The sequence below is a fragment of the Mastigoproctus giganteus genome, chromosome 14 (assembly GCF_048544385.1).
Source record: "Mastigoproctus giganteus isolate SK-2022 chromosome 14, ASM4854438v1, whole genome shotgun sequence".
Lineage (NCBI taxonomy): Eukaryota > Metazoa > Arthropoda > Arachnida > Uropygi > Thelyphonidae > Mastigoproctus > Mastigoproctus giganteus.
In genome coordinates, this window is record NC_143588.1 from 60,515,976 (window position 1) to 60,529,428 (window position 13,453).

The following is a 13,453-nucleotide window of genomic DNA, read 5'->3' on the forward strand; positions in this document are numbered from 1 at the left end:
CTGGGTTTGCTTGAGCATCTGCTGAGGAAGGAACCTGTCCGAGAGATGGAGTCGTGCTGAATGCGAGTGGAGCTCGGGATTGGCCCTAAGGGCAGCAGGGGGGATCCTCCAGCCACAGGTATCCCAGAATGAAGGTGTTGCCATTATGCCTGTTATCATCTTGACTGTTGCTAGGAGGCGTTGGTCGTCGACTAAGGTGGGAAGCCGTGGAATTCCGAGAGAGTTGGCAAGCTGTGTGGTCCGAATCAGAGCTGGAAGGTTGTGCTTCCTGTTGGCCCACTTTAGGAGCCAGAATTCTGTGGCAAAGAGTGGTTTCTTTATTGACGGTGCCGCTGACGCCCAAATTTCAGCAGCATAGAGTAAAGGTGGAAAGATAACTGTTCTTATGTACCTCACGGTTATCTTTTTACCTGTGATATGAAGGAGATGTTGTTTTGCTATCCACCGGAGTCTTGAAGCACGTGTGAGGAGCATATCCATGTGGGCGTTGAATCGAAGTTTTGGGTCGAATACAACACCCAGATCACGATGGCTGGACACAATTGGGATGAGGGTGTTGCCGACCGAAGGCTGGAGAGAAGAAGGAGTTTGCTTCAATGAATACACCATGAATTCGGACTTAGCAGGATTGATCTTGAGCCCAAACTGGCAGAGGTAAGATGTGACTGTGGTGAGAGTGTTGTTAATTTCTACTTTTACCAGATCTAGGTCTTGACCGGGGATGATGGGAGTGAGTATTTTGATATCGTCCGCATAGCTCAGTAGACATCGAGAATGTGCAACCAGTGGGAAGATAATGGATGAAAACAGAAGGCCCGAAAGGACCCCTCCTTGTGGGACTCCTGCGGTGACGGATCTAGTAAGGGTGCGATCTCCTGTATGAAGCTTTATAACTCTGTTATTCAGAAGAGAGGAGAGAAAGCATAATATGTTCCCTGTGATCTGGAAGTGGCATTCCAGGAGAGTGAGAAGTTGGTTTACTTGGACGGCATCAAATGCAGCTTCAATGTCTAAGTAAGTCACAGCTAGTTCCTGCCTATTCTCCAATGCTGACAAGATAGTATTTGTGGTGGCTAGCAGATTGGTGATCGTTGATCTGTTTGGAAGGGAGTAGTGAATTTGGGCTGGATTACTGGGCAAGATCTGCTTAGTGAGGATAGGGAGTAAGGCCTTCTTCTTTTCTCAGCTGTACAGTTGGTTGATTTTTTTTTTTTTTGGATAACAATATACTATCAGAATAGAAAAATTTAAGTTTTCCATTTTAAAGCGTTTCATGCTTCTTTTCCCTAAAAACTGATTCTTACAGTACAAACATCCATGTCTGCTATGTTTATTTATTTATTTTTTTTCCCTCTTTAAAGGCTTTAATCCCACAAAGAATTAAATTACAGCTGTATAAATTGGAGAAAACAGTACTCAGAGAAAATAAAGTTATCCTCAAAAAAAAAGTGATCCATTGTAGTAAATTTCCTTTAGGGAAAGTTACTACAATGGATGAAAGGGTGGTTGAGTGGGAGACAACAGAGTGGTAATCATTGGATACTGCTCTTCATGGACTAAATGTTATTAGTGGAGTACCCCAGGGTTCGGGGTTGAGTCTGTTGTTGTTTTGTATATTTATCAATGATACTGATGAAGGTATATCAGGCTTACTGTCCAGTTCTGCAGATGATACAAAGGTTGCCAGGTTGTTAATGACCGTATGTTACTGCAACAGGATCTAGAAAAGCTGGGCAGATGGGCTGAAAAGTGGCTTGCACTTGCACCGTAAAAGTAGGCTTTACGGTGCAAGTGCAGCAAAGGCCATAATGCATCTAACTATGGTGATGTTAAATACATAGTTATATCTGCATAGATATTATTGAAATTTAAACCGCATTGTACAGTTTTATCTGTTTGAGGAAACCAAAAATTCTGGTTACACGTGCTGTGTCTGTTGGAGGTCAGAAATGCTGAAAGAGGTGTTTGTCGGGGAAAATGAGGTAAACATAGTTTGTTGATCAGTATTGTATTTGGGGCAATAAATAAGTATATGCTTGACAGTGAGCTGAGTGTTGCACCCTGTGCACCATGGTGGTTCAGTGCCTGCAAGAAGATAGAGATGTGTCGAGTGCATATGGCCTATTCGTAGTCGAGCTAATACTACTTCTTCATGTCTGTTCTCATATGTACTCGATTTCCAAGGCTTGAAATCTTTCTTTATATGGAGCAGTTTGTTACTAACTTGATTTTGCCAGATATGTTGCCATTGCTCAAGACCTTGCTTCTTTATAATTAACTTGAAATCAAAGAGTGGTATGCTAAAGGTTTGATCGACAGGATCAGTAGCAGTTTTGGCAGCTAGGTCAGCACGTTCATTTCCAGCAATTCCAACATGACTAGGGATCCAACAAAAGAGAATTTGTTGTTTGTTCATATTTAACTTGATCATGGTGTTCCAAATGTGTACGAGTAAGGAGTTATGATGATTTTTATTCTGCTGTACAGCTTGGATAGCACTAATTGAGTCTGTGTAGATAGTGCTGTGCAAAATATTTGTGGAGAAGGTGAAATTTAATGCTATATAGATAGCATAGAGTTCTGCAGTGTAGCTACTGCATTCAATGGGGAGTTTCTCGGCTATGGTAAGGTTGGGAAATACTGCTGCTGCACCAACCTGGGTGTCAGTTTTAGATCCCTCCGTGCAGATTGGCTTGTACTCTGTGTGCTGGGTTCTCAATGCGGCATGGATTTGCAGTATGTTCTGCTGGGATAAGGTGTATTTCTCCAACGATGTGAATGAAAGGTCACATAGCAGTATGTGATACATCCAAGGTGGAACTGTACGTGAAGTGGCCGGATGTATCATGCTAAGGTCAATTTGCCAATCACCGAGCAGGGAATGCAGGCATATCCCTGTTGATGGGTTTTTAGATAGTAGGCTCTGTAAAGGTTCTCCCATTTAGGTGAGAAAAGTCCATTCCGAGTAGGGTTAAGTTGTCCAGTTGCCCTTTGACTTTTGCTGTGTAGTTTAACAGAAGCATTTGCCTGTGTAGATGTAAAGAGGTTTCAGTTGCTTCAGCATATAAGCTCTAAACTGGCTATGTATGGAATGTCCCTAGTGCAAGACGAAGAGAACTGTGGTCTAGCAGAGCTGTAGACCACAGAGCCGTAGTCTAGACGTGACCATATTAATGCATGATACAAATGGAGTAGTGTGTAACGGTCAGCTCCCCATGTTGTGCCAGATAGAACTCTTAAGATGTTTAGCTTCTTAAGGCAAGTAATCGGGAGCTGTTTTATATGTTTGAGGAAGGCAAGTTTTTGGTCTAGAACCACCATGAAAGCGGACACTGCGAACCACTGGGTTGATTTGATTTTCTAGGTGAAGTTCTGGGTCTGGATGTAGGTTACGCTTCCTACAGAAGTGTATCCCAACAGTCTTTTGGGGCAAGAGGCAAAAGCCATTGTTTTGTGACCATTTTATAACTTTATTGATGCCACCTTGCAGCTGTCTTTCTACCATTTCAGTGTCTCCTGCGAATGGCAGGAGACACTGAAGTCATCGGATACAGGGTAGTGGACACTGTTTGTGGTAGACCCGGTGTTATGGAATTCATTATTATGTTAAATAGAGTGGCACTCAGTACTGAACCTTGTGGAACTCTTTCTTCCTGGATAAAATTTAAAGATAACCGGTTGCTGGCTCTAACTTGAAATGAGCGATGGTGTAGGAAGTTTCTGATAAACGCTGGCAGGTGTCTGCACAGTCCTAGATCGTATAGGTTTCGCATTATGCTGTACCTTCAAGCTGTGTCAAACGCTTTTTCTATGTCAAAAAGAACCATGACACGGTGTTCTTTTCGTACAAAAGCATCATGGATGTTTATTTCTGCCCTGATCAGTGAATCAAGAGTGGATCTGCCTTGATGGAAATAGAGGTTAGGCGGGCATTGATAATTTTTTCCAGGATCCTGCTTATACAGCTGGTGAGTGCAATAGGTCGGTAATGTTGTGGATTTGTAGGATCTTTTCATGGTTTTGGAAATGCCAAAACATAAGCGTGATGCCATTTATCCGGGTATTCTCTTTGAAAATTCTATTATAAAAAAGTAACAATGTCTTAAGGGCTGGGTCAGTAAGTTGTGCTATTATGATGTAGTGTATTCCATCTGGTCCTTCTGCACTAAGTTTGGTGGTGGCTAAAGCATGGTGCAATTCTGCCATTGTGAAGGGGAGATTGTATGCGGCACTAGATGCCAATTCGAAGTTGATGAAATGTTTCTCAGCCTGTGCCTTGCATACCTGAAAAAGAGGAAAAGAGGTGTGTAAGAAGTCGTGGCTGAGATTTTCATGAACGATTTGTCCAATGCATTTGCAATCTACACTGATGTTGTAACATCACAACCATTTACAGTTAGTATGAGAAAGTTGATGTGTGGATGTTTAGAGTACGTACGTTGTATTTTGACCCCTTATCGTTTACATTTTTGTAGTTCTGGTAATTGTGGTGGAAAAACGTCTCCATGCTTCCCTTTTGCTAGTCTGCCTAATACGTTTTGCTTTTGCCCGAGCCTGTTTAAAGTGGATGAGATTTGCAGTTGTTGGAAACTTCCTGAAGATGTTCCAAACTTTTGTTCTTTTCTTTTTTACCTGTGCTGCATTCATTCCACCAAACTTTTGAGCTTGCTGATATTTTGTTGGATTGCTTTGGAATCGCTTGGTTTGCTGCTTGTAGTATTTGATTAAATATATAATCTGTGGCCAAGTTAATGGATGCTTGCTGGACCTGCTCTTCTTCCAGTATTGCTAATTGTTTGTATATATCCCATTTTGCTTTAAAAAAGTTCCATTTGTCAGTTCTGTTAGAAAAATGGGGGATGCTTGTGTCAATCTGGCATATCACTGGGTAATGATCACTACCTAATGGATTGCTATGAATAGTCCCTCCAAATAGAGGATATATGGATGCTGAGCATAGAGAGACATCAATTGCTGAAGTAGATCCTGTAGATAAATGCGTATATGTGTGTGCGTCATTACTGAGAGTAATCAAATTGTGCTGGTCAAGTAACTTTTCTATAATTTGTCCATGTTTTGGTTTCCCCATAACGGATGATGATTATTGAGGTCCCCTAGGATGAAGCAGGGTTGAGGAAGTTGTACCACTAGTTCTCCTAGGTTGGCGTAGCTTATTTTTTGATTAGGAGGCAAGCATACCGAGACGATAGTCAAGTAAAAATTAACGTTAACTCGCACTGCAACTGCCTCAAGGTTTGTTTTTAATGGGGTGGTTTGGAGGGTATTCGAGCATTGATTACCAATGCCACACCTCCATGCGCCAGATTGTTAGGGTTGTGTACAACATGATCTTCCTGATGAATTATAGTTCCAGAGAGAAATAGTTATATGTGGGGTTAGGTTGGTTTCCTGAAGGCAGAAAGCAATGGGATCATATTGTGTGAGGAGATTTTGGATGTCATTTAAATTACTGCGATATCCTCTACAGTTCCACTGCAGAAATGTAATCGTTATTTGGGTTTAGTAGAACCCTCGATTTGTTTTCGAGGGGTTGATAGTTTGTTTCACACAGATTTCCTTTTCCTCTTCTTTGGAAAATATGGTTTTCCAGTGTCCATATCCTCGTCAGTATAGAGTTCTAGTGCGTGCTCTTTTTTTTTTTTTTTTTGATTTGGTAGTTGTTGGCGCATCGGCTTCTGTGGCCATATTGCACCTACCAAGGTTTTTGCAGTACTTTGATCCAAGCCCGAGGCGGGAATCGAACCCGCGACCTTTGGGTTGCCGGGCAGGTACTTTACCCACTCGGCTAGCCCGGTCGGCAGTGCGTGCTCATCTTGCTGAGCTATCTTCTAAGTCCATGCAGTATGTTCGGTTTCCATCAGTACTAGTAGTTACTTTAGTGTTTTGCTGAGGGGGGGGGGGGCATCTGGTTGTACACTAATTGGAGTATTTATGGCTTTACTTTGTTTGCTAGTCATTTGGTTTACTGGTACAGTGGCCAATACTGACCTTGCCCACTGAGATAGCGATTCGTTTAGTGGTATGGTTACCACCGTTTGGCTTGCAATTGATATATGTCTTTTGGTTGCTTGAGCTTTGGTTGGTTTATTATTGTTCAGGGATGGTAAAGATTTTTTTGGCCTCTTGATAGGTGACATTGCATTCAGTTTTGTATCACTGTATGTGTTTTTCATATTTCCAAAGGGGACACTCCTTAGAAAACGATGGATGTGCTTCTCTGCAGTTTGGACAACTAGGTGTTGTAGCTGTGCATTCAGTGTTCGTGTGCGCAGTGGATCCACGTGCACCACAGGAAGCTGCTCCTCTGCAGACTGTCTGTGAGTGCCCAAACTTCTGGCACTTGTAGCAGCGTAAGGGATTTGGAATGTACACTCTAAAACGGCAATTAAGATAACCTGCTTTGATTGCTGTTGGTGGTTTAGGGTTATTAAAAGTGAGTATTGTTTCGAGTGGGAACTAGTATGCCGTCTTTCTTGGTCATTATTCTTCTTACATTGATTACTTCTTGATCTTGCAATTCCTGTTCTAACTCTTCATCTGACACGTTCATGAGGTCCCATTCGGTGATGATACTACTAGACGTGTTCAGGAAAACGTTTGGTGAAATGGTAATGGAAGTTCCACCAAACGTTTTTAACTTTAGTAGTTGCTCAGCCTGTCGAACAGTGGCAACTTCAACCAGTAAGGCTCCCGATCTTAAGTGATGAACTGTCTTGGGGGTACCTATTATGCTTTCTAGGCATTTCTGCAGTAGAAATGCCGAGAGTTTTGCCAATAGGTTGTTCTTTGGTTGAGTGAATGATAAGAAAGGTTGGAGTTCTGATTTTGGCTACTGAGTACAGCACACAGGCCTGGAGGTCTCATTTTAGGAAGGATGTACGTAGAGTTGCTAGAATGAGCAGAGAAGGGCAACAAGACAGGTGAGGGGAACAAAGAGTGAGGGGAACTCCTCTTACCAAGAAAGACTTAAGTTCTGAAAATTGCAGTGTCTGGAGACTAAGCACCTGTGAGGTGATCGATTGAGGTGTACAAGGCCTTGAATGCTTTGAGTAGGCTCAATACTGATGGGATTCTTCCTCTTACTCAGATTACAAACCTGAGGGGACATAAATTCAAATTGAGGAAAGACAGTTGTAGAATAGATGCCCGGAAATTTGCTTTTAGCCAGCGGGTAGTTGATTGCTGGAACAAACTTCCATCTGTTGGCCATTATGCGATGAGTTTGTCAAGCCATCCAGACTTATTTTTCCTTCCTATCGAATTATCATCTACAGTCTTTCATATTTGAATAACGTCTTCTGCAGTAGATTTTGAGAAGTTAGATGAGTCATAGTTGTATGCACAGAAAGGTCACCATCTCCACCACTGAAAGTCAGTAAGTGCTGATCTGTGACCCATACTAGCTTCTAAGTAGTACTGCTGCTGAACTGGAAAAAGTATGAAATCGGTATTAGTGCCTCTGAACTCAAATGTGCAGGGATTTCTAACACAGTGTATTACATAACATTTGAGGAGGGATATCTGAATACTTTTGGTCATAGAATGTATCTGATGCATTTTTTACTCACACAAAAAGTACAAACAGAAAATATCCTTAGTATTCAAAGTTAAGAGAGGAAAAATCTCCAAGGTTAACGTTATATTTCAGTGAATCTATAGAGAATGCGCACACATGCGCAAGTAAGCTGCCTCTAACAGACCATATACAAGTAATAACAATATATAATAGACACAAAGATTTTGAATTTTGGATATAGATTTTGGATATAAAGGCCAAGCATATGCTGAATGAGTATACCATTACTGCAAGAAGAAGAAAACCAAATTAAAAGAATAGTAAAAGGAAAATAAAATAAAATAGAATGAAATCAAATAATGCTTACAAAAAAATAAGAACTTACTCTTTCCAAAACAGTAATTTTGGAAACAAATTCTTATTTTTTTACAACCTTCATTGGATTTTATTTTGATTTTATTCTGTTTTATTTTCTTTTTAGTATTCTTTTAAATTTGTTTTCTATTGGGTCAATAGTAAGTGATGTGCATGCAATTATATTTATTTTGCAATTACTTGGCCTAACTTTATAACCAAAATTCCAAGTCTTAGTAGTATTTATTATTATTGCCTGCATATGTTTTGCTACAGATATAATGTGGCTGCATAATGCTATCTTTTCTCTGTTTTGGTGAGTAACCTTCAAAAACATCATTAAAATTGGGTGGTACAACAATATGCTTTGTACATAGCCGTGTGTGTGTGTGTGAGTTGTACTCCATATTTTTACTGGGATATTCTCGCTGATGCAACTTTCTCCTTTTCATTCAGGTAATCTTCTAACCCCTATATACACCCAACTATCTATCGAAGTCCATAAATCACATTTAAATGCTTCTTGAAACACTCCTATTAAACCATCAGTACAGTTAAATTATACACACATATATATATATATATAAGTTTGTAGGTAGAGAATATAAAGTTAGGTAGAGAATAGCAAGTGCTAACGGAACTGAAATCGTATTTACGGAGAACAAAGAAGGGACTGAAGATAATAAGAAATAAAAAGTAGTACTTAATGCTATGTATCCTATGACTTCAGCACCTATATATATAAAAATAAATTTTTCTTAAATTCTTTTTATGATTTAAAAATGATATATTAAAACATAAGCTGCTTATGAAAGAATGAGTTATTTTTAATTTACAAAAAAAAAAAAAAAAACCAACATACCAAGAGATAAGGACCCTTTGCAGCCCAATCTCGAGATGATCCACACCCATAATCTTTACCAGCTAAAATGATTAATGAAGTACCCTCTTTGTTATATCTCTCAGCAGCATCATATATATCCATCTGAAAGAAAATTTTCCTGTAATTATATATATATATATATATATATATATATATTTTTTTTTTTTTATATAAATTAAAAAATAATGCATATTCATAACAAAATTCACTTAGAGAACTAGTTTCCTCTGTAAATAAATATTTCAACCAATGACTTGAACATCGCACAAATTTATAATAATAATTATTATTTTAGCAGTTCTCAGACATTACTTAAATCTGTGTGTGTGTTCACAGGCTGATTTGAACATGCAAATCAGTCCGTGAACACACACACACTTCTCCCTATTCCCCCTGCCTGAGATCAGCTAACTATAGCTTCAACTGAAGAGGACTTTAGAAATTCCTTCAGTCACTGATGGAACTTCAACCGACACCTCTCCTAACAAGTAACGGAAAAAACCACTATACTGTCACAGAAGACCATCACAACAAATACTTCAAGAGGTTGTGACCTTGTGTTGTACAAGAGTCTATCAAATAGTTCTGAAACCAATGTATATATTCAAGCACTGTGAAGATCTGTAGGGTTTGGCAGATTGGCTGCTTAAATTTATGGCTTTCAACAGAAAAAGAAGCCTCAAAAGTAATAAGCCCAGACGTGACACACTTGGTCTTACTGGTGGTATCTGTGACAGCAACAAGCCTGATGATGGCATATATTAAACTAGCCACACTCAATATTATGACATTGTCAGGAAAAATTGAGGAGTGTGTGGACATTTAAAGGAAAGAAAAATAAACATACTTGGATTCAGTGAATCAAAATGGAAAGGAGATGGGTGTAGAGAGTTACAAGGAGGTTATTACCTATACTGGTCTGGAGGTGCTGTGGCGAGGAAAGGTATAGCCATCATTATAGATCACAGAATTAAGGAAAGGCTACTGGAGGTGAATAATATATTAGCAACAGACTCATATCAATTAAATTGCAAACGAATGACAGCAAAACACTGAAGATAGTACAATGCTACGCACCACAAACCAGTTGAAATAAATGGAGTTTGAGGACAGGCTTGAAGAGAACATCACAGGTGAAGATATAGTCATCATGGGTGATCTGAATGCAAAAGTCGGAGTGGAGAGACAAGGATTAGAATACATTATGGGTCTGCATAGTTGAGGACATAGGAATGATGATGGTGATAGGCTATTGGATTTCTGCTTATGGAACAGCTTGGTCATAGGGAACACCTGGTTCAAGAAGAGAAAGAGTCACAAAGTGACAAGATACGGTTGGGCCGGTCAACAGGAATCCCTTCTTGACTATATACTCATGGATAAGGAGTGACATGGAAGACTAGTGGATGCCAAGGTCATCCCGAGTGTCTCCCTGGGTAGCAATCACAGGTTACTTGTTGAGGTTTTGAGATTCCCTAAATTGAAGAGGATCAAAATAAACTAGAGAGAGAAAGCTATGGGCATGGAAGTTGAAAGAAGAGGAAAAAGGGGGCTATGTTCAGAGAAGAGTTGAGGAAGGTTGGAAAGCTTTCAAAGACTGCATAGTAAGACTGACAGAGCAGGTATGTGGAAGTAGAAGCAATAGAAGGAGATGGAAAGAAACCCCATGGTGGAATGAGAGGACAAGAGAGGCTGTGAAAACCAAGAATAATCCACCAAAACAATTTTAAATGCTCAATACTTCAACATTAAAGCTTACTGCATTATCTTCATCACTGCGTTGTCTTTCAACTTCTCGTGTTTTGAAAATCCAAGTAGAGTGTGTGTGTGTGTGTGTGTGTGTGTGTGTGTGTGTGTGTGTGTGTGTGTGTGTGCGCGCGTGTGCAAGGGGCATCTTCAAGGCATGTTATGTCAAGGAGCTAGGTATATTCCATCAAGGTTCTGAACCAAAGTAAGTAGGGATCGAGATGTGGTCAACCACACCAGACGGAGCAATCCCACCCCTCTGTGTTCCCAGGCAATACTGGGTGGTAGATGACTCTCATCAACTGGTGCAATGCCACCACTTTGCTTATTGGAGGCTTGAAGTGATGGAACCCATGTTTAGTCTCCAGAGAAAAGCTCCAGCAAACCCTCTTCCATCATGCAGTATGACTGACGTTTTTTGAAGTTATGACAAGGCCATGTTATATCAAGGAGCTGAGTATATACTTGCCACGTGTACACCATATATCCAAAAATTTCATTATGTCATACAGCATACCCCCACACCTTTTCTTACTACTGAATACACAATGAATTAGCATTAGTAGAGCAATATGATGCAAGAAAGCATGCTTACACAGCATCAGACAAAAAAAAAACATTCCCATTTTACTCATCCATTCGCTCTAAAAGTTTGTCCAGTTCTTCCTACAATTTATTTAAGCTATCAACTTCCACAATAACAGATGGAAATTTGTTCCAATGATCAACTACATCTATTCTGCAACTGTCTTACCTCAATTTGAATTTATGCCCCCTCAGTTTGTAATCTGAGTAAGAGGAAGAATACCATCAGCACTGAGCCTGCTGAAACCATTCAAGGCCTTGTACAGCTCAATCAGATCACTTCGCAGGTGCTTAGTCTCCAGACACTGCAACTTACAGACCTTAAGCCTTTCTTGGTAAGAGAAACCCTTTGTTCTTGTTGAATCTTGTTGTCCTTCTTTGTACTTGTTCTAGCAGCTCTACTTTTTCCTTAAATAAGGCCTCCAGACCTCTATGCAGTACTCAAGATGTGGCCTGACCATTGCATTATACAAGGGGATAATCACCTCCTTATCCCTGCTAGCAAAATTCCTGTATATGATTTACAAGACACCATGGGCTACTCTTGCAGTTATCTGCACTGCTCAGAAAACTTCATATCTGACTGCACAATTATCCTCAATTCTTTTTTATTCTCTACCACCCTGAGTGTAGTACCACACAGTTGGTACATTTCTCTGGGGTTACTGCTACCCATATGCAGTATTTTGCATTTGTCAATGTTAAACTTTAATTGCCACTTCCCAGACAATTTGCTCAACTTTTCTAGATCCTGTTACAGTAGCATACTGTCATTAACAACCCTGCCAACCTTTGTATCATCTGCAAGCTTGGACATTAAGCCTCATATACCTTCATCAATATCATTGATAAATACAGGTAACCTGCGCTTAACGCTGATAATTCGTTCCGGAAAAACAGAGCGCTAAGTGAATCCGCGCTAAGCGAGCGCCGCATTCCCATAAGGTAACATATGTATTTGTAAGTTTCCCTTAACAAACCCATGCTGTGTCTGAATTATTGCTGCAGTCTTGTCTAGATGATCCTGCTAAATTTGCTGCTCAATAATACTATTCATTTTAAAATGCAGTGAAGCACATAAATTACCTTCTGTTCAATACATGCTAATTCAGACTAACTGCAGATAAATGAGTAGTCCATGTGTTGCTATGCATAGATGAGTCATCAAATGGGTTGCAACTTGCAACAACACTGCAATTTTAAGATACAAAGTCAGGCCCACCAAATTTTTTTGATTGCGCCTTGTATATTGCCTGTTTGTTGGCAATTTTCAAAATATTTCAAAACTAGGAACGCAGTGCAATGGATAACACCAACAAATAAAATGTATACTCACAATCAATACCTATACAATATTCCTATATTAGATAAAAAAATAAAGAAATACAGTGAAACCTGGCAAAAGTAGTCAATTAATTATGCTGAACGTTCATTCTTGGAACGTTTATTTATTGTGTGTTTTCCAAGAATACACACAATAAATAAATTTAAATTGAAAAAGGATGGTTGAAGGAGAGATGTGTTTAATTTTGCTTTTAACCAAAGCAATTGAGAGTTGGAACAAGCTTCCATCTGGTGTTGTGGAAGTGGGTATTTTGAATAAATTTAAAGGAGGCTTAAACAATTACACTGGCAGAAAAAAAAAAAACCACCTCTGGAGCAAAAGTTGCAGATTCTAAAGGAAACTGATCTATTTATTCCAAAAGTATGTCTCTCCCATGTCTCCAATAATATATTGAAATTTTAATTACTGAATGAATAACCAATTCCAAATATCGACAATAATATATACATGCTATCTTAAAAATGAGCCATTCATTTTAAAATATTTTACTCAAACATATAATGCACTGCATACATTCTATTTCCTTAGAAATGTTTACTACTCAGAGTTTTTTTTATACTTCCCTAAATTGTAGTAAGATATGCCTATTATGGGTAAACACAAAAACTTCTCTATACAGAAATTGTGATAAGATGTGAAATTTTAAGAATTATTTTCAAAATCTACACATAAAATTACTTTCTTGCTACTACTAATACTACTGAACATGCAAGTTATATAAAGTACTGGAATCAGCACTTGTTCTGTCTTGGTAAACCAAGGTACTGCTCTTCTTTTCAATATAATGGGGAATTGTGTCAAGATCCCAGACAGTGTTTCCATACCGGTTCAGGAAGATAAGCTTTATCTTCCACAACCTGTTGATAATTTACCACATCCTCTGGGTTCAGCTTGGTTTGCACCCTGTAACTAGAATGAGAACTGAGCCTTTAATGTTTCAAATTACTTATCACAGACCATGCCTTTTCCCCACTAATACTTTGGTAAACCAAGAAAGATGCAG

General features: G+C 39.3%; 1 protein-coding gene across 2 annotated transcripts in view; it reads right to left on the reverse strand.

The window, feature by feature from the left end:
- The window catches only part of LOC150075159 (cytoplasmic aconitate hydratase-like), a 289,211-nt gene that overhangs the window by 14,400 nt on the left and 261,358 nt on the right, over positions 1-13,453 (reverse strand). For both annotated transcript variants that reach the window (XM_090388696.1, XM_090388697.1), the window contains one exon: positions 8,754-8,876. In XM_090388696.1, the coding sequence (XP_090244822.1) occupies positions 8,754-8,876 (123 nt within the window). The remainder of the gene's footprint in view (positions 1-8,753; positions 8,877-13,453) is intronic.